Here is a 19,312-nt window from a genome sequence, read left to right as displayed (position 1 = left end):
GAATCAATGGGATCTTGCAGTGACTTTAGGCTGGTGTCTTCAGATTCGCCAATTCCTGATTTCAGATGTTATGTTGAATGCAGTGCGGAGTTAACAGGACTCAGGTCATTTACACCAGAATCTACATTGTCAGATTGGGAAGGCACTGATATGTGTCTGAAAAGTCTTTTTGAGGACAACAGACGAGAGTCCCCTCAATCAGTTGTGTCAGACTTTGAACTGGATAACAGTTGTAAACGCAGAACGTGTTCTGATTCGTGTTCCCCATCAATGACATATTCAGGCATTTCTTTGACTTTTTCTTCACTGGTTAATTCTACCAAACCTGAAACATTTACAGTGGATTTTTATGACAACCAAATTGAGAAGGGAGGATATCCCTTTCCTTACCCACATCCATTCCTCAACATTGCCGCATCTGCTTCAACTTTTCATCCATACGATAAGTATTATTCTTTTCAACAATCTCATTTAAAAAACAACATTCTTCTTATTTCAAAGTTACATGATCCTTTCTATGTGGGACCATGCTCTCACTGTACCTCCGTACCTCCCCAGTCTCTGTAGTTTTTAAATTGTTTAGCTAAATGAATGTAATCCTTTTCATCTTCTGAAAATATTTATTATATGCAAGTTTTTAAAATGTTTTCTGCCATTTTGTTTGTGCCACAAATTTTAGTGTGTGCAGTTACCAATTTGTATTGAGAGTGATGATTGGCACATATATCAATATGAATAGACAATCATTTGACGAGTGTGCTTTAAGTCCCACACAAGTCCACTCAATAGTATTTTGGCATGCTCCTACTTCTTTTTTACCTGTTCTCAGCTAGCTGGCATGATCATGTCTCTGTTTTGTTGCACCTCTTTCTTTGCTCGCTTTTCAGAGTTTCTGTGAAAATACTAAATTAAGATTGCACAACAAGCAAGTCATAATACTGCAGCAAATTTAAGAAAATATAATAATCTAGAGTATTTAGTATAGTTCTTCAAACTTTTTTGTATATTGAACAATTTTTAGATTTTACTGTAGATTTTTGGAGGAAGATCAATCTTTTTCTTCAGCTATTTTCATATTTTCAGACTTGATGAAAAACCTCTACTTGTATTTTCAGATGCGTTTTTCTCTAAAAGTTGACAGTAAAAGTATAAAATATTTATCTTTGATATTATATTTATGTTTCCTAATAAAAATAGGAAAAATAGGTTTGTCTTATTAAGGAGCTAAACTCCTTAATAAGAAACATTTTACATATTATATAGTTGCTTAAAAAACTTGAAAATATTGCCTAAAATTCACAATATTTGTATGCTTAACAAAATTTTCCCAGCTTGCCAAATTCAAGTGTTTCTTTTACTTTGGTTGTTTGGTATTTTGATTTTTTGATTGTTGTTGGTTATTTTTCATTCCAGCAAATAGAGCATTTTCAAGGAATACTCTGATTAGATTAAAAAGATCATACTGGTGGCGTGATTTATATACTTACACCTGAAGTGTGAATGCATTTTCTGGGTCGAGCGCGAGCAAAAGGCATGCAGACTAGAGGTCAGAGGTTAGTGTGTGCCACAACACGTTTCAATGAGCTTGTGTGAAAGTTAAATGGAGACACCTCAAATTACTGTTCATTTACATAGATATATGCTCTCAGATCAGCCTCACTGTGTGCTTGGATTGGTCACTATATGCTCATGTTGGTGGCACAAAAATAACTCCATTTTGGTATGTTTAATCTTTTATCCTATAATTTTTTTAAGTCTCCAAATAAGATCACCAAAAGTCACCAAGTCTGTTTTTGAAAATTAAGAAACAAATCCTTCCCCAAATTTGATGCATGCAGTCAGATGTTTATGCGGACAATGTGCAACTGGCTCCACCGGAGCTCTCACAGCATTACACAGTTCATAAAAAGTTGTGTGTCATTTGAATGTATTCCCCAAAACGCAGCCACTCCCAGGTATAAGGGGCTCATCACTCCAACATCCGAATAAGATGCCAAGTTCTCCTCTGATAGCCGATAGAGGATGAGCACCATGGCTGAATTACGAATATAATCTCATGTTACTGTTTACGTTTGTCGCCGCCCTTGTTTTCAATGATTTCTCGTGTGAACAAGCTTATTCAATTGTGAAGTAGCGGGAAATAGCAATACAGTGAGACAAAAGTCCTTTAAATTGGAAGTGAGACTAATATAAAGACTTGTGTGAAAATAAGCATGTGAAACATTTACTGTTTTTTAATGTGTGGCAATTAATTATTCAACACTAACCTCATAATAACATAAACCAGAAAAATTGTAGGTATTCTGTGATGGAGAGAGTCATTTCTTGCGAGTTATACTAATAGTTACTACTACTAATTGGTGGCAGCGACCACAAAGCTATGTAGTGGCCATCAGTAGCAACATCCTGCAGGTATTTATCAGGTTGTAACAGTAATGATCAGTCTACTTTTCAATGTGCTGTCAGAACTCTTATATTGACACAAGTTGTTTCACTGACGTCACTTGTTAGTGGTTGCTTTAGTTTCAAGTTGAATCACATGCCATCTGTAAAAGCAAGGGAGTGGTTTCCTCATGCTGGCTTTGATGTACATGGTCAAGCAAAAAAAGACTGAGTGAAAAACCGTCCTTGTGTGGAGAGTGCTTGAATCTAGAGTGCTTATTAGGACAGCCTCTCCCTCAAGATTTCTCCTCAAAGGAAATCCATGTTCAAAGACAACAAAAAGATCCCTTGGTGTTGGTAAGAAAGCACAAGCACTTGCTTGTTCATGAGTGCAGTGTTGGTTTCAAAATGTTTAAATTAATGTGGCGCTATAAAAAGTCTTACTTTTGATGCTTCTTGGGCATTTAACAAGTAAAGGCTTTATTGCCGCATGTTTGCTTTTCAAACATTGAGATGATTCTTCAATGTAGCAAAACTAATCTAAACCCATATGACCCCATAATAATTGAGATGAGCTTCAGTTTTTTCATTCTATTCTTTCTTAACTGCAGTAACGGTTGTAAGTGGCAACAAGTGGAAGCATGTGTTGAGTGACACTCGCTCTTGACTGAAATGTGTATGTTTACATTACATTTAAACTATATATCCACACAGTGTTATCAAGGCATACCTCTCCACTGACACAAATGATAACTGCCTTACTCTTTCTATCTGATCTCACAAAGGATCTTTCCTCAAGACACAAAAATACAAAAATTGCTTATTAATTATTCTGGTTTCACATAATGCAATTTGGGTAACATGTGTTTGTGTGTTAGTGAAGGGGTATAAAGCTCTGCTGAAAAGGAGCTGCTGTTCTGTCTTTCAGGGAAGTATAAGAACCTCAACAGACAATCCTGACGCTATCAGAACTATTTTATCATTGCACATATTTTGCTTCTTGGAAACAACTTTATATAAAAGTTATATAAACTCATCATCCCCTTCATCACTGCTAGTCATTCTAATTTTAATATAAATTTATTTGTGCCCTTCTGTAATGTGGAAAACTATGGTATTATGCAACCTTTTATAGAGTCTGCTTAAACTACTGTGTGACCATCTATCATACTAGAACAGATCTCTCCAATCTGACAGAAAAACACTGTAAGAAAAGCTCTCCTGTTCAAAGGTATAATCTTATGCATAATACTCATGCATGTTGGGCTACAAATAAATTTTTAACAGGCTTAACTCTTGCGCTTTCAAGTACAAAAAGCATTTTGGCTTGAGTGTTGCTTTCCAAAGGGTCTTCAAAAAGTATTTATGCATTTTTTCCCCGTTCCATTGTATTATTTCTTTCAGGTATCATCTTCAACTTTCAAGACAGATATTGCTCAAGCCCCAAAACACAACAATGTTGATATGGGACAAATTCAGGGCATGCAAGCAGAGACACTTTTGTTGACATATGATTCAAACACAGCAATGACAACATCCCACGATGAACCTGTGTTGGATGTAGTGAACACTAAATATGACATTACATCAACCAGCCAAAGTAGCTTTCCACAGGGAAAATATGAATATAATGAGTCAGACTCTGAGACTCTAGAATCACAAGAAAACTGTGATTCTGTACTTATCAAGTCCTCAAACTCTAGCCCAACATCACAGAAATGTGGATCTCCTCAGCTCGATCAGATGTTTTATGATTTGAAGGAAATGAAACTCAAGTTATCACCAGAAAAACTTGATTCAAATGCATCAGAGTCCTCTGATAGCAGCCCAGAGGAGAAAGAAGCTTACACATATGCGGAACTTTCACCTGAAGAGGAATACCCTACTGAAAAAATAGATAAAGTCGGTGTGTTTCCTGTTCCACAGCTTACAGAAGGTATTGCAAATGTAGGACAATGTCTCGATACAAAAGATGCGTCTGAGTCAGACTCTGACATTCATCAAGAATCAAATTCATCACCAACTGAAGCTCCGTCAATCCCCGAAGTCCATCAAAGATTTGGTGAGGAAACTCAACAACAAAGCTTTGGACACTTTCAGTCTTGCCAAAGTATTCAGAGTCATACTGAAACATTTTCTTCATCGAGAGACACACTTGAGAAAAATCTGAATGAGTTCAACAGGAAAAACCTTATGACAAACACCTATTCAAATGGCGAAGGACAATGCCTACCTACACAGTCTTTAGAGTCAAGGGGCACAACAGAAGATGTCTCTGCCGAGACTAACCGAGATCAACGTTTATGGGAGGGAACCTCCACTAAAGCCATATCTACCCAGCCTGTGTCTGATTTTACTCCTGACATATCTACATCTTCGAGACATTTCAGCTTTGATGAGCTGATACCTTACCCCTCTTCCAGGAGTGTAGAAAAACTTTCTGATGAGAATGGGTATGAATATTTTGCCCCTGAATCTCCTACATTCAAACTCAAAACTGAAACCTCCTCATCAGGTTCTGATGAGGAGTACACCAACCCACCAGAAGCTGCAGAGATCTCCTCTGCTTCGGGGACCTATGCCAGGACCCCTCTCAGAATTACTGATGGAGCACAGTGCAGAAAGGACAGTCCAAACCTGGAATATTCTGACATGGAGTCTTTTTTTGACTGCAAACAAGTAGTGTCGGATTTGTCAGAGAATGAACTTGATGCACCTGAGACAATTGGTAGTGCAGGTCCAGCTCAGCATCAGCTCGACACAGGGACACAGGAAAAGGCAAAGCAAAAAATGCTCCCGTCTTCTGGAAGTGAAGATTATGAAGATGCTCTTTTGGTTCATGAGTCGTACAATCAGGAACTTGAAGAGAGCAGAGAATCACTACATCACTCAGAGACATCAGATGAAGAATTCTCTCTATGCAAAACTTCTCTACCTTCTGGAACTTACTATACTGATAAGTCTCTGCAAAGGGTAAGACGAGCGTAAAAAAGATCATCCGAGTTTTTTTTGTTTTGTTTTGCCAGAGCCGAGTAATAATGTTCATTAGATTTGCCTCATGAAGAAATGACTGCTAACCCTCTGGCTGGAAAATTTTAATCTACATTTCGCTATGAACCACATTTATTTTATTTCCAATTTAACAAACCCTAACTCAGCATGTGTCACTGCAGCTTTACTTAGCAATGTCACCTGGTGATGATTTGTTCTTTCAAAATTTCAAGCATGACATTTTTCCAAATGTTTAATTTGTTTGTTTTGTTTTGTTTTCCGAGTGCTGTGTTATATTTCCCAGTGTAACATCCAACACACTGGAAAGTGCATTATTCCACTCCGCTCCCGGCTTGCTTTGCTACAAACAAAATCTTTAAAAAGGGGACTAAATGAATTGATTCTGAACAGATTTGTATTGCTTGGTCAGGAGTACTCTGCAGAATTTGGATCAATATCAGAAAGTTCAGATGAGGAGTTTCTGACCACCAGAATAATACGAAGGAGAATTTTCATCAAGGTATCCGATTAGGCATGGCTGATGATGCGCTGATTTGGCATGGAAACCTTGACTTTACTGTCTTTCTCTACCAAATAAAACGAATGAACATGTGTGTTTCAGGACTTTAACTTCCACTTTGTTTGCACAGATGGCTGAAGGTCTTGGAGGTGTTTTATTCTGCTGTGAGCACGTCTTTGCCGATTTCTTTTGACGGAATAACCCTTAATGTTTTGTTGCCGTTTCCCTAATTTCCCAAACTTTTCTTATGAACCTGAAATGCAAGTACTATGTTTCTGCCCCATGTGTTGCCGAGTGCGGTGATGAATATACAAACTCGTTCTGAACCAAACTGCCCTTTCTGATTGACAATTGTTCTGTTTCTCAAACAGGTTGATGAAGTAGCTCACCTCCCTACTCAGTCCGTGACTGAAGAAAAGTACCGAGATGAAAATGGGCATTTAGTTGTCAAAAGGGTAAAGTTGGTTTTCATTTTCTCTAACTTTTAACCTTTTTAATCCACTACAGGGTTTTGTACAGCTGTTTCAATGTGTAGTGTTGATTTGATGTCATCCTGTTGCCTTTTATGACATGCAAACAATTTCCTCACTCAGGTTACACGAAAAGTAATCCGCAAGTGTGCTTCTGTGGATGGTGAAGAGATACCATCAGAAGGAGCTTCTCAGGACTCTTTGACTGTAGCAGACGAAGACGGTTACTCCAGGACGGTAAAGCGGACCGTACTAAAAAGTGTTGGAGACCACACAGAGGTGCATGTACTCTCAATATCTATAAAGTACCCTGAAAAAGTATTTTTCCCCTTTTAGATTTCTTGTTTATTTGATTTGTTTTCACATTTAAATATTTCTGAACTTAAACTAACATTGCCCCATGAGAGAGGGTAGTAAATGGGTCAAATGAGGAACAGTTTATTTTAGCAAGCTTTTTGTCTTCAATAAAGGAAATTAAAATTTTAAAACGCTGGTTTTGTGTATTAAGGTTATCTTTGTCATATATGGAAATTAGTTTGATGATCTGAAACATTTAAGTGTGACAAAAAAACAATAGGATAAATATGGAAGGGGTCAAATGTTTTTTCTCAGCACTGTATGCAATAATTATAATAATATGACATTTGCATTGTTTGCAAAAGATTGTAAATATACTGATAATATTTTATGCCCACCTAGGTCACATTTTTAAAAAGTGAAGGCTTCCTGTCATCCAGGCAAGAAAAAGTTGAATCAGATAAGAAAACTGTGGTTGAAGGGGAAAGGACAGCAACTTCCCAGGGAGATCCGTCTTCGGCCTCAAAGCTCCCATCAGCTCAAAATTATTCCAAACAGGTTTGTAAACAACTTCTTGATATTCCTGAAATTAGATCTTGCAAACTATTTTGATCTGTGATGAAATAGCAACCTTGACAAGCAATACCGTGCATCTTGCCATGTGACCCATGAAGGGTCACATGGCAAGGGTCACAGGTGGTCAGGATGTCACAAACAGAAAAACGGACTGTGCTGACAAAACCATGGCATTAGGCCCTGTGCAATCCTGAACAAATAGGTCAGTTTTAGCAATGGATGGTTAAAAAAAAAAAACATCAAAAAAATGACAAATTCTTAAGCTCAACTTGAAAACACAATCAAAAAACACTGAGCTCAGTCCTGTAGTCGAGAGATTGCCCAATCAATTTTCATTTTTAAGTGATTTACTATTTTAAGTGATTTGGCTTTTCCAGAACTTTATCAACTTTTCTGTTGTTTTGTGAAGTTTTGGCCTGAACTATATCATAAAACATCCTAATAAAAGCATGTAAAACTATTGTTGAGCTAATCTACTCTCAGCAGTTATTAATTATTGGTAGTAGGAGCAGATAGAGGCAAGGTCACACACTCATGGTGTAACTGATATAGCTGATACTGAGTTGCAGATATATCCAAATCCACATTGTTTTATTACAGAAGAAGGATCGGAAACTGAAAAGCATTAGACAGAAAAACATTTCCATTTCTCTGGTTCTTTCAATTTTATCTTTCAACACCTCACTGATGCTGAAAATACCTCAATTTGAGTGTTCTTCCCACTGTAATAATTAAATGTACCTGTTAGCACTTATATTTAGCATTTTCTTATTCTGTCTTAAGGGCCCACATGCGTAAAGGTTCAACCCACAAACGGTGGTGGAAGGATCCGGGCAGCACGAAGACATCCTCATTCCGCAATTGGAGGACCCAGGAAAAGATCAGTTGCCTGTGATCAATAGTAGCAACTCCACCAGGTTTTTAACTGCTGCCATGAAAATGAGGACAACAGTAAAGACAAAACAGAGGTGGAAGAGCAACTGAATGACTAACTCTCTCCCCAGATTCCCAGCTCTGTCCACGCTAAAGTCCCTGCTAATCCTATGCATTAGCCACATGCAATCCCAGTGTGCACCTCAGAGACACCACAGTCTTCCCATTTCAGTCCTGGAAGATTAATTTTTGTTTTCCAAATTTTTTCTTTTTTTTTTTTTTCTTTTTTTTTGACGTTATCAAACCATGATTTTTTACGTTATTATCTGAAGTTGCTTTGCCTTTTTATGACCAAAGAAAGCCTTCTGTTTCCTTATTGAATTATTCTTAATGTCCAGGTTGTCGTAGTTTTGCTTTAAACACGTGGAAGAGCAATAGGAAAACACATGATAAAAACAGAGGAATACAATCTAAGGTAAAGAATAACTTAAAATAAATTCAGCTACTGATGTCTTCATAAGGGTTCAGAATTAAACAAAAAATATATAATTTACATCACTCTGGCCCTAACATGGTTCTTTCACCAACAGCTTGAGTCCTTTTCATTTTTTTTTCCTTGACTCAGGTGGTCAGGATGTCACAAACAGAAAAACAGACTGTGCTGACACAAAATGTAACTGCTGCTGTCGTGTTTCGTGTAGACTATGTGTACTCTCGTCTTTAGTAGCCAGAAACATGTATTATCTATTATATGAAAATAGCTGACATCTGTAGCCTAGGAATTAATAATCACTCACGTGAAGTAAAACTGGCATGGCTAATCAACACGTGTCAGTGAGATCCCGGCTTTGACTGCTTTGCCGCTCTGTGGACTGTCTTTCATACTTCTTTTTCTTTCCTCAGTGTGTCTTTTTATGTGTAATTACATTTGTTCCTTGGCTTTCTGATCTTGACTCATGAGCTTTGGATGATGAATGTGTGCTGATCAAGCTGCAGCAGTGGTGACTGGTTTCACTAGAGTTTTGCAAGCATCACCACTTCAAAAGCTATTTAAATTTCAGGTATATCCATCAGGAAAAGAAAAACATTCACACGTTTCTGTGGAGCATACCCAGGTATTTGCTGAACCATTTAATGTAAAAGCTTTATTAGCTCTTTTTTTTTTCTTTTTTTCATTGAGAAAATATTTAATTGAGTGGATGAGTGTGTGTTTGTTTATTTTACATAAAACCGCTTTTGCACTCCTGAATGTCAGGTGGGAACCCTTCCACGCTTTTTGTGCACAGGCCATAAGGGAACAGTAAAGGGGCAGTTTCGTTGCAGAGGGTTGTGGGGTGTGGAGGACGATGAAATGACACAAGATGGCTGAACGATGTCACTGTGCTTACCTGGGACATGTATATCACTCTCACTGTTTACGTTGTGATTTAAAGAAAACATGCAAAATAGTGGAAGTTCACTGTGACAGGTTTGCTTTTAGTTTACTGAAACAGCATTGTTTTTTGATGACAGTTATGTGCATATACAGCTCATAATTATATAATTATCTACAAGGGCATGAATTATTGTATTAAATTTCAAACGGACTAAAAGTAAATGGCTGCAGTGTATCTATGACTGGTAGAAAATAAAAACCTACAAACATACAATGTTGGTACAGTGGATTCTGTGATATCCTCTTTGGTATCTATACTACATCACATTATATGATGGATATATTTTAAGACTAATGGTTGCAAAGTGATTCTTCTGTTTTTGATAGGTTTTGTGGCATGTTTAAAGGATTAAGTGCAGGATAAAAGTTATACTGCCCTCTCGTGGCCATTAAACGAGTTTCAGCATCAGGTTCACAAAGTCCAAATATGCTTTAAGGTTTAGCGATGGAATAAAAGTTGACTGGCGACATAGTTGGGGTGTACCACGGCTTTGAATCCCTGCAGATAGACGCCACTCCACAGACGGAAAATACTAAAGCTCACAATGAATTTATGGCAGATTTTTTTTATGTCAGGTGTAATAGAATCGGCAAAAACTGTAAAGGAATGAGAAACTAGAAAACAAGTTGTTCAGTGTTCAGAGCATGTTGGAGTTCGAGCATTTGTAAACTGTGCGGCTTTTATTTCTGTTCTGATAACATACTTGCATCAAAAGACTCAAAAAGATATGTTTTTTAATGAGTTGTCCGCCTGGAGCCCAATTTATCAAGAAAAGATGAGTGAACTTACTCGCATTTCTGGCTAAGAACGCAGCCATGAATAAGGGGTAGAATCAAAACATATTTCAAGACCTACTTCTTCTGGCAACACAGACTCAGTTTGAAAATTACATTTTTGCAGGATGACTGAATAACAAAGTGGATCATGAATTCTGAGTCTATTGCACATTCTCAGATCTTAACCATGTTTAAAATATGTGGTAAATTAAAAAAGATAAGGAGAAGCTAACAAACTTATTAACTAGAATAAGAAACAAATGGGTCACCATCGGTTAGGATTTAGCCCAAAAGTTAGAATTTCAGAGAGAAATGTAGGAAATAATTTTAAAAGTGTTTGATATACTTTTATATTTTATGGAAATGTGCCACGAATAAGAACTAAAAATGTTATTCACAGAACAGATGTAAACACATTCATGACTATGCGATAAATGTTTTGATTTAATAACTGTAATTTCATAAAATGTTAAGCTCCAACTCAGAAATATTTAAAATGAATGAAATTAAAGACCTGTTATTACAGAGGAGCCAACTGGCAGTTTGGGGGGAAAAAAAATTTATTATCATGACAATATTTCAAACTAAAGCCAGTTTTCTCATAATAATGGTTACATTACAGTACCAATCTGGAGTTTACAGACACTTATCTGAAAGCAAGCTCAACTATGTAAACATTCAGATCTCCCAAATCAAATAATTGTACCTGTTCTTTTTAAAGGGGGAATGATTACACAGAATACACCTTTAATAGATTTTAAAAACAGTCAGGCGCACTAGTTCGAATTTGTTGACTTTCTCCGATTCACAAAGAGACAAAAGTTACAGATACAGGCTCAAGTAAGTTAATATAAATATAAATATAAAGTTGATATAAATACACAAGCAGCCCTGTGACCACATGTTTTTGTAATTAGGCTTTAACATTTGGATGTGTTTATTTTAAAGAAAGGAATTCTTTCTTAGCTCTCACAAATCTATGGTGATATTAACATGACGTAATTATAAACACTGGCATTCATGCATCTTTTGGTTCACGATGGGCGTAATACTTGGTGATTCCTGGGTTGGTGCTGAACATCCTGACCAACTTCCAGAAGCTTGTTATTAACTACAAAAACCACATGGATAAGACAAAGCTAGTTAATGAACCAAACATTAACAAAGGTTCCTGTATAATTGAGCCTGCATCAACAGATTGGACACTTTGTGGATTAGAGAAAAGCCGTAAATTAAATATTGTGAACAAAATTGTTGTTTACAAAATTCATTGTTGTTTGAGACAATGACACCTTTAAAACAGGAAGAGCTTAAATCATTTAATTTGGAAGATCAGAATGGCTTAAATGCAACATTAAAAGCCCCAATTCAATGACATCTATGCCAATGAGTGTAAATCAACCTTTGACTGGTAATGTTGCTTGATTACCATATCTTGAGATAAATAAAGAATATCAAGTTAAACTCAGTTGTAACAGATACACAGCTGTTCTCATTCTCAACATCTGTATATTTAAAATTCAAGGGTATACATAGAGTATATAGATCTAAATCAAAGAACGCACGCATTTTCCACACTAAGGTCATACACAACAGTAGCTCTACAGCAGAAAAGCCAATCAACCAGCCACACAGACATGAGTTAAAACCCATTTTTCATCACACTTTTTAGCTGATATATTTATTTCTTAAACATGTTAAGCCATCCATTGCCATGCTGGCAACAGGTACACACCATGTAAGGAGTAGTGCAATGCACTGACATCATACTTTTTGTCAAATGAAACGCTTATCTTTTCCCTTTCGAAAAAGAAAAGAAACCAGTTGGAGACAGCAAACAATGTGGACAACAAAGACACCGTCATTGTTCTGCCATGGTGACACACAGCCAGCCGAAGCTCTGCTCCACATAGAAGACATCCCAGCTTCCAAGGCCGTCCGACTATTCACCCCACATTTTCCCTCCAGTGTCATCAGGTCGTCACTTGATGCGACTGAAGTTAGATGCCAGGGCCTTTTCTGTGTCTTTATCATACGAATCCTCTCTCTGCAGCTGGCTAAGCAACACGCAGGTATGACAGCAGAATGACAACAGAAAGCCGACACACAGGCACACGATACAAGTACAAACTGTGAAAAATTATCTTGTGTTTGTTTCCGTTAATTTTTTTTTTTTTTATACAAAATGTAAGGGGTACTTCGGCAGCCAACGTTTTATTTCCCTCCTGTTCAACATGAGGTTTAGATAAGATGTTTTTTTTAAATTATTATTATTATTATTTTACAACACTTTCGTGACACTGGAGGACATTAGAAACAGTTTGGGACAGGACTGATGCACAACAATAACAAATGCAAACAAGTCAGTGACTGACAAATTAAAACAGCAGATATTTTTAGTTTCATATGATCTTACTCATGGTAACACCCCCCACCCCCTCCATGCACTACACAATAAATCTCGGATTTTCATATGTTACATATATGCTACATTCTCTTATTTCTTATTTTACTGATATAAAGGCAAACATATCTCAATGCAAAGTGTAAGCTACTCTGCTTTTCTTTACATTTAAATTAGTACTATAGATTGAAATCTGACAATTTAAACAGTATGACAGCTCATAGCAAACAGAAATGTAGCTCATAAACTTGATTTTACAGAAATTCTCAAGTCTTCTGATAGCAAGAGTAGCAGATTTGGTGTTTGTTTTTGTTTGTTTTCTTTTCATCAACAATCACGTTGTATATACATCACCAGAACTAAAGCAAGCTCAATTTTTGAACATTCTGATCTCCCAAATGGTTTTCGAGTTGCACACACAGAAATACACGTAAAAATACAGAACTAATCTTCAGGAGAGGTTACAGTAGAGGAATTTTTAAACATCTCGTTTCATATTTAAAATGCATACCAAAAACGTTTAAAAAACAAACCAAAAAGGAAAAACAAAATGTTCTCAATATGTTTTTCATAATGTCCAAATACAGTGTGCTGCCACCCAGTGGTGGGTTTGGATATTGTCTGTTCAGAAAATACCATAACAGTAAAATGTAATAATGCTTGTATCCTGTGCGACGTCACGTCCTTATGGAAGGGTCAAAGGTCTAAAGAGCTGTCAGGAGGGTTGGCTAGTTGACTGCTCCACTAGATTTTTTTTTTCACACACTGATATTCCATTAACTGTAAGAAAAGACAAAAAATATAGGACTTAAAGAGCATAAATCATTCACTGTTCCACAATAACTACACTGAAAATATGGTGTAGATTTATAAATACAGCCATCAAGTGCGGAGACATAAATAATATTGATCAGTTGACAGCTGCACAGCCATTTTAGGGATAAAGTTTGGTATAAAGGTTATACCAAACATTTATACCAAAGGTTTGGTATAACCTTTGGCATACCAAAGGTTATACCTTGATACATTACAAAACTAATGTATCATGGATTTTATCCAAATTCAACACAAAATCTAAATTTTATTGGCAACTTCATTAGGCAGTTATTGAACCCAATAAATATCTTCACATATTGGTAAATCAGGAGTGGCCTCAGACCCACTTGATGCCACGAATCAAAAGGTCCAATAATTTTTACTTTTTCAGTTTGCTGTGTTCTTTCATAAAGACACAGAAACAGAAAAACAACAATGTTTTCATCTATAGGCACTGTATTTACATGAAGAACATATCAAAAGTTGGATTTCCAAACAGGAAAGTGACAGATTTATTCCATTAAACCTAAGCTCAAAATTCAATAAGGGCGCCAACAAAGATGTAGAAGATAAATTATGACTCTTAGTCATAGAGCAGAGGCATCACCCTATATAAAATTACATAATTATTACTGTCATTTTTTCCTTACAGTTTTTTTTCTTTTTTTAAATGACAGGGTTATATAAATATGCTCCCATTTCCATACTTCTGTCAAGTCATATCATGTTTTTTGAATGCTTCATGCAACATTGCTAAAAGTCATGACTTTAAGGCATTTAGAGTTTTACAATTGGTGCTGCTAACACAACTGACAGTGGAAGTGATCATGTTGGCCTTTTGTGTCCTTCAATGCAAAATCAAAGGTTTCTCTGAGAAAAATTGGACCAAAATGACATTTTCAAGATATGATAACCTTTAGTAAAACTAATAGTTGCATGGTGTCATTATATTATTAGAAATTTTTAAAAACAAAATACAATATCTAACATCTTTTAAGCATAAACAGAATAGCAACAACTATTCTGACTGCTGATTAATATAACATGCATGTTAATATTGTTACATGTATTCATTTATTATTATTATTATATGTCTGATTACATCCAAACTTCAATAAAACAACCCCGACTAAATTTAGCAATTATTTTGCAACTCGAATTGCATTTGAATGTGTCTTTCCAATTTGCGAGGGAAATATGCTTAGCCTTCCTTTAGCCAGCAGAGTTCAGTGTACAGCAACACGAGGCAAAGAGGCGACTCTGCACCACTCTATGCTCTGTACAGGTTGGGGAAACTATACAGAGCATCTGACTTAAAGTCCTACGTACCCTAGGAATGCGGAAGATAATTTTAGTGGCTCAGTTAAATCTTTATTCATTATGAACTAAGTGCAAACCAATGAAAAAGTTTCCTAAGGAACCCTAACACATTTCTAAAATGAAATATTGGCTAAAATATACACTGTTTATACATACATCCACCCTTTTTAGGATGAATTAGGATGATCATTTATTGCATGAATTGTATTCTTTGAATTGGTATGTGTGCCTTTAGCCAAAGCAAGAATCTTGCTTATCGATTTCTTATGGCCTCTTACTGAGAGGGGATGCTGGGTGAGCCTGAGCGATGGAAGTGAATGTTCTGCCACTTTCCATCACGACGTTGCCACACACGGGTCTCTTCGGACTGCATGGTGCGCGGCATGCCACTCCCGTCCATGTACTGGGTCAGCCGGATATAAGCAATGCATGCAGCGTTTTCCCCAATGAGATGCACGTGTGGGTTCAGGAGGATAGTGTGCACCGGCTTATTTCCTTTAGACAGCGCTGTGAATGAGAGATTACAAAGAAAACCCGGTGAGTAAGTAATGTGGAAATCCACTTTTCCCCCCGTCACTTACAGGTAATCCATTATAATGATCTAAAACCAATTTGAATTACACCAAAAGCAATACACTGTTTCTTCCTTGTAGTACAAGCTAGTAGTGCGTGAGGAACCCAAGTCTCCATATGTTGATGCTGGAGAGCGGACAAACAGGGGCTTGCCAAGTGATTGAGGTTTCTGGGACATATCTGGTTTATCTGAACTATTTTTACCCGGGCTGAGAACATTCTGCCATTTACGGCAGTCATTATTCATGAGTGAGTTTTTTGCTCCAAGGTTAGTTCATGCCCTTGCAGAGTGGGAGCAAACACAAACAGCAAACTGATCAGACTAAATATTGATATTGAACACCCAACTGATGCCATACAAACATCCGGAATTTATACTTTTGTCAGTTGCATCCTCTCCTGCACATTTTGTAGTGGAACCACCTTAACTATTAATTTAAAGTAAAATGGAAAGATGTATTATAAGTGTTAGTTGCTTGGCTATTTTTAGGTAATCTGCTTGCTTTTGCAAAAACTATCAGTAGCTCCTTCATGCTGCTCCAGTTTGAGCAGCAAAACTGGGCAATCGAGGAACCTATTTACAGCTAACCTGAATTACTTTCTTTAAAAGCGTGAAGCAGGACACTGGCAGTGAATTTTTAGCACGGTTTGCGCTTCAAAAGAAATCTCCCTAAGCATTATGCACTTACTTTTTTATGATCTTAATTTAATTAAAATGCAGCAAAAATCTGAGTGTATGCGTATAGAGGCTAAAGGTTTGGGAGCAAGATAAAAAATAAAGTCAAACAGAACAACCTCATGTTTCAGTTTACACTGGCTTCCTTAAAAACGTTATGAGTTCTAAGAACATTGGGATGTATTTACTGCACGATCCCATTGCTTTCACTAATATGTACCATTGTACACAGTTTACATTAGGTATACACTTAAGTGACCAGAAAAGAAACACTAAAAAAGGAAAGCTGTTGTTTTAGGGTTGAGAATATTTACAAGAGTGAAAAAGTAAAAAGAAAATCCAACTTCTCTTTAATTTTTGTTTACAGGCTTCTTGTCATCTTTTGGTACTTTTTGTTTCTTTCTATTTCTGTTATGTTTACAAGACTAATTCAAACAAGTGCTTTGAGTGTGTAATTTTTTTCAGTTCCATCCCAATTACAAACAAAGAAAGCTCTCCACATTGGAATTTGTTACGAGAACTTGTGCAATAGCTTACATCTCACTAATGTAAGCCACCACAGTAATTTATCTCTTTGTCTGAAAACCCAATGACCATCGGCAGAAGTCCAATAATTTGATGGAAACAAAACTGACTTCTAATTTTTCTCCATTGTTCATGTTAGATGTAGAAACGTGGTGTTCTGTACTGCAGTGGATGTCACTGGTGACAAAGAAAAACATTGCAACTTTTACAAATTACCTTTAATTTGTAGTAGAAGCCACCAATTTGTGTTCTGTAGAAAAATTTTAATAATTACAGCCAATGTTTTTTTTTTTTTTTTTTCTTATTTGCCTTGAACACACCATTCTCAAAGTAGAAGCGATGGAAGTCGTGTCCTTCCACCAGATTACCCAGGGCCTCAGGCTCGAAGGACGTCAAACCAGGATCACAAATCTTCCTGTTGTGTAAAAAAAAAGGGAGTCCGTCATCAGAAATCGGAGGAGGCAGCTGATTACGAACGGTTAAATATTACTGTGCATATGCAAAATGTGAACTTACGCATAAGCTTCAAAGTCTCCATTATTTATAGACTCAATCAGCTGCTCAGTAACTTTTATAATTTCCTGTTTACGAGCTATAACAAGAAAAAAGAAAGAAATGTTAAAAAAAATGGCAATCAAGTAACTTTTTTAAGCAAGTAATGTCTTAGTGCAGATAGACAATTTGGCATCGAATAGCATTAAATGAGTTCTAGTCTACACGTTTGCAAGATTTCAAAACAGGTATTAGAAATGGAAGGCTCAAAAAAAGTCCTAAAATGTTTCAGTATTTATATTATTTATAATAATTTATGTTTTAAATCTGAAGATAGAAAAGAAGAAAGCCTCCCATGACTAATAGTGACATCAGGCAGGGGAAAAAAATGCAGGATGACGGGATTTCTTTCACCCAACAAAGCTCAAAATAGACATACAAACCAATGCTCAGATGCAATGTAATTACTACAAAACTAGCTGTAACTAAGTAATATTAACAATTACCTTTATTGTTATTGGTGCAGGCTGGGGGATATTGAAAAAATTACTTAAATTGTGCAACAAAAGAGACATGTTACAACAAAAAGTGCATGTAGGTTAGTCCTCAAGCTTCATTTCCTTCACACATGAACAACAATACTTAATGTATGAGTGCATAATTAAGTGAGCAATGTACACGGGACTAAAGTTAAATGAAGGAAAAACATGAAGTACAAGGCAGAGTTTTAAATTAAGAACAAAAGAACAGAATAAAGAAGTGATTTCATTAAACTGGATTCAAGGAGCAAATATTTAGGAGCAACAAGAGGATCTTATTTAAAGTGATGGGGTATGAGAAGTACTTATATATTTATTTATGCAAAACTACAGACTATGAAACTTGAAATGGTCACAGGATCTGAGACACTTCAAACAGAGAGGTCATGATCCTACAAAGATAAATGAAACAGGGCATCTCCCCTTTTGCAGAGGGGACTTACTCTGAACTGAGGAGGTGGGAGTCTGTCCCGAGTCAGACATCTGTGAGGAGCGACTCTTTGAACTCAAGACCCCGCTCACTAAGCTGCCCAAACGGAGGGCTGACAAGATTGCATGAGTGATGAGAGTGCAATTTTGTGTCCAGTGTTTGTGTGTTTGAGTGGTGGGTATGACGAAGACAAACATGTTTGATCAGGAAAGGAATTTACAGAGGAGATAAAATGACGAGAAAGAAGAAAAAAAGGTGAGGGGGGCGGAGGGGTTAAATTATACTAAAAACATAAATGTTAAAAAGAGATGCATGCAATTTTTAAAAGAACAACATTTCCTCTTTCCAAATACCCAATTGCATTTGTTACCTTTCCGCTAACTGTGTGGCAACACAATCAGAAACCCCAACTGAGGATTGATTAGTCTGAGCAGCGACTGTAATAACTGGTGTGTGGCGAGAGCCTCTCCTACCTTTTACATCTTCATCCTCAATGGTGGTGTTGGCACTTTCAATGGATTCCTGAAGAAAAAAAAGATATATTTTTTTCTAACCGAGTAGGTCAGAGTGCCTTTGGTAAAGAAGAAGGCAAAAAAATAAATAAAATTTGTAACTGCTGGATTGTTTTTTTTTTAACCCAAATGTTGGGTTCATTCTGTCTGGGACTGAAGTTAGGTCAAAGCATGGGCTTGTTGGGTTAGAAAAATAAATAAAAGACCCCTCATCAATTTTCACATATCACCAGTTTGAGCTACACAAAGACTCAATCAAATTGAACCTTTGTTATAACTTTCATTTTATTTTTGCTTAAATTAATTTGAATTTCTTTAGTAAGTAAAAATACCATATTACTGTGGAATATTCTGGAGGAATTCCTATTTATAAGTAAGCAGTACTGAATACAATTAAAGCCTTTCACTGTCGCTTTATTAAGTAAATGTGGCTGGTTGAAATTTTTTTATTGCTTATCTAGTGTTAAATTATGACAATTAAAATTCACCATTGTAGTAATTTGGAATCCAATGGAGACTAATGGGGAAAAAAAATAACTGGCTGAATGTTTTGTCTAATCCAGTTTTTGTTAGCAAAATACAATCACTGTAGATATAATATAGCAGATATAACTCACAAAATTCTTGCCATTTAATTATTACTCTGTGATAAGTCATTTATGTGTTACATCCCTTTACCGTCTGTGTTTCCCCATGAAACATTT

The 19,312-nt window shown here is 36.4% G+C and overlaps 2 protein-coding genes across 28 annotated transcripts in view; one reads left to right on the top strand and one right to left on the bottom strand.

The window, feature by feature from the left end:
- Positions 1-8,895, top strand: part of LOC103469399 (ankyrin-3-like) — a 67,368-nt gene extending 58,473 nt beyond the window's left edge. For 16 of the 18 annotated variants that reach the window (XM_008417150.2, XM_008417142.2, XM_017305054.1 and 13 more), the window contains 6 exons: positions 3,787-5,355; positions 5,804-5,893; positions 6,265-6,348; positions 6,487-6,642; positions 7,063-7,218; positions 8,020-8,895. In XM_008417150.2, the coding sequence (XP_008415372.1) occupies positions 3,787-5,355; positions 5,804-5,893; positions 6,265-6,348; positions 6,487-6,642; positions 7,063-7,218; positions 8,020-8,034 (2,070 nt within the window). In that variant the 3' untranslated portion in view covers positions 8,035-8,895. The remainder of the gene's footprint in view (positions 1-3,786; positions 5,356-5,803; positions 5,894-6,264; positions 6,349-6,486; positions 6,643-7,062; positions 7,219-8,019) is intronic. The other 2 variants (XM_008417133.2, XM_008417165.2) reach the window with 2 other exon arrangements.
- A 3,571-nt stretch (positions 8,896-12,466) lies between these two features.
- The window catches only part of camk2d2 (calcium/calmodulin-dependent protein kinase (CaM kinase) II delta 2), a 46,026-nt gene continuing 39,180 nt past the window's right edge, over positions 12,467-19,312 (bottom strand). For 4 of the 10 annotated variants that reach the window (XM_008417223.2, XM_008417230.2, XM_008417215.2 and 1 more), the window contains 7 exons: positions 18,570-18,618; positions 18,110-18,208; positions 17,634-17,654; positions 17,152-17,227; positions 16,956-17,050; positions 15,140-15,368; positions 12,467-13,505 (listed from right to left, as the gene is read on the bottom strand). In XM_008417223.2, the coding sequence (XP_008415445.1) occupies positions 13,502-13,505; positions 15,140-15,368; positions 16,956-17,050; positions 17,152-17,227; positions 17,634-17,654; positions 18,110-18,208; positions 18,570-18,618 (573 nt within the window). In that variant the 3' untranslated portion in view covers positions 12,467-13,501. The remainder of the gene's footprint in view (positions 13,506-15,139; positions 15,369-16,955; positions 17,051-17,151; positions 17,228-17,633; positions 17,655-18,109; positions 18,209-18,569; positions 18,619-19,312) is intronic. The other 6 variants (XM_017305023.1, XM_017305022.1, XM_008417253.2 and 3 more) reach the window with 3 other exon arrangements.

The sequence above is a fragment of the Poecilia reticulata genome, linkage group LG1, assembly GCF_000633615.1.
Source record: "Poecilia reticulata strain Guanapo linkage group LG1, Guppy_female_1.0+MT, whole genome shotgun sequence".
NCBI classification, from domain to species: Eukaryota; Metazoa; Chordata; class Actinopteri; order Cyprinodontiformes; family Poeciliidae; genus Poecilia; species Poecilia reticulata.
This window is presented reverse-complemented; position numbering and strand designations above follow the sequence as displayed.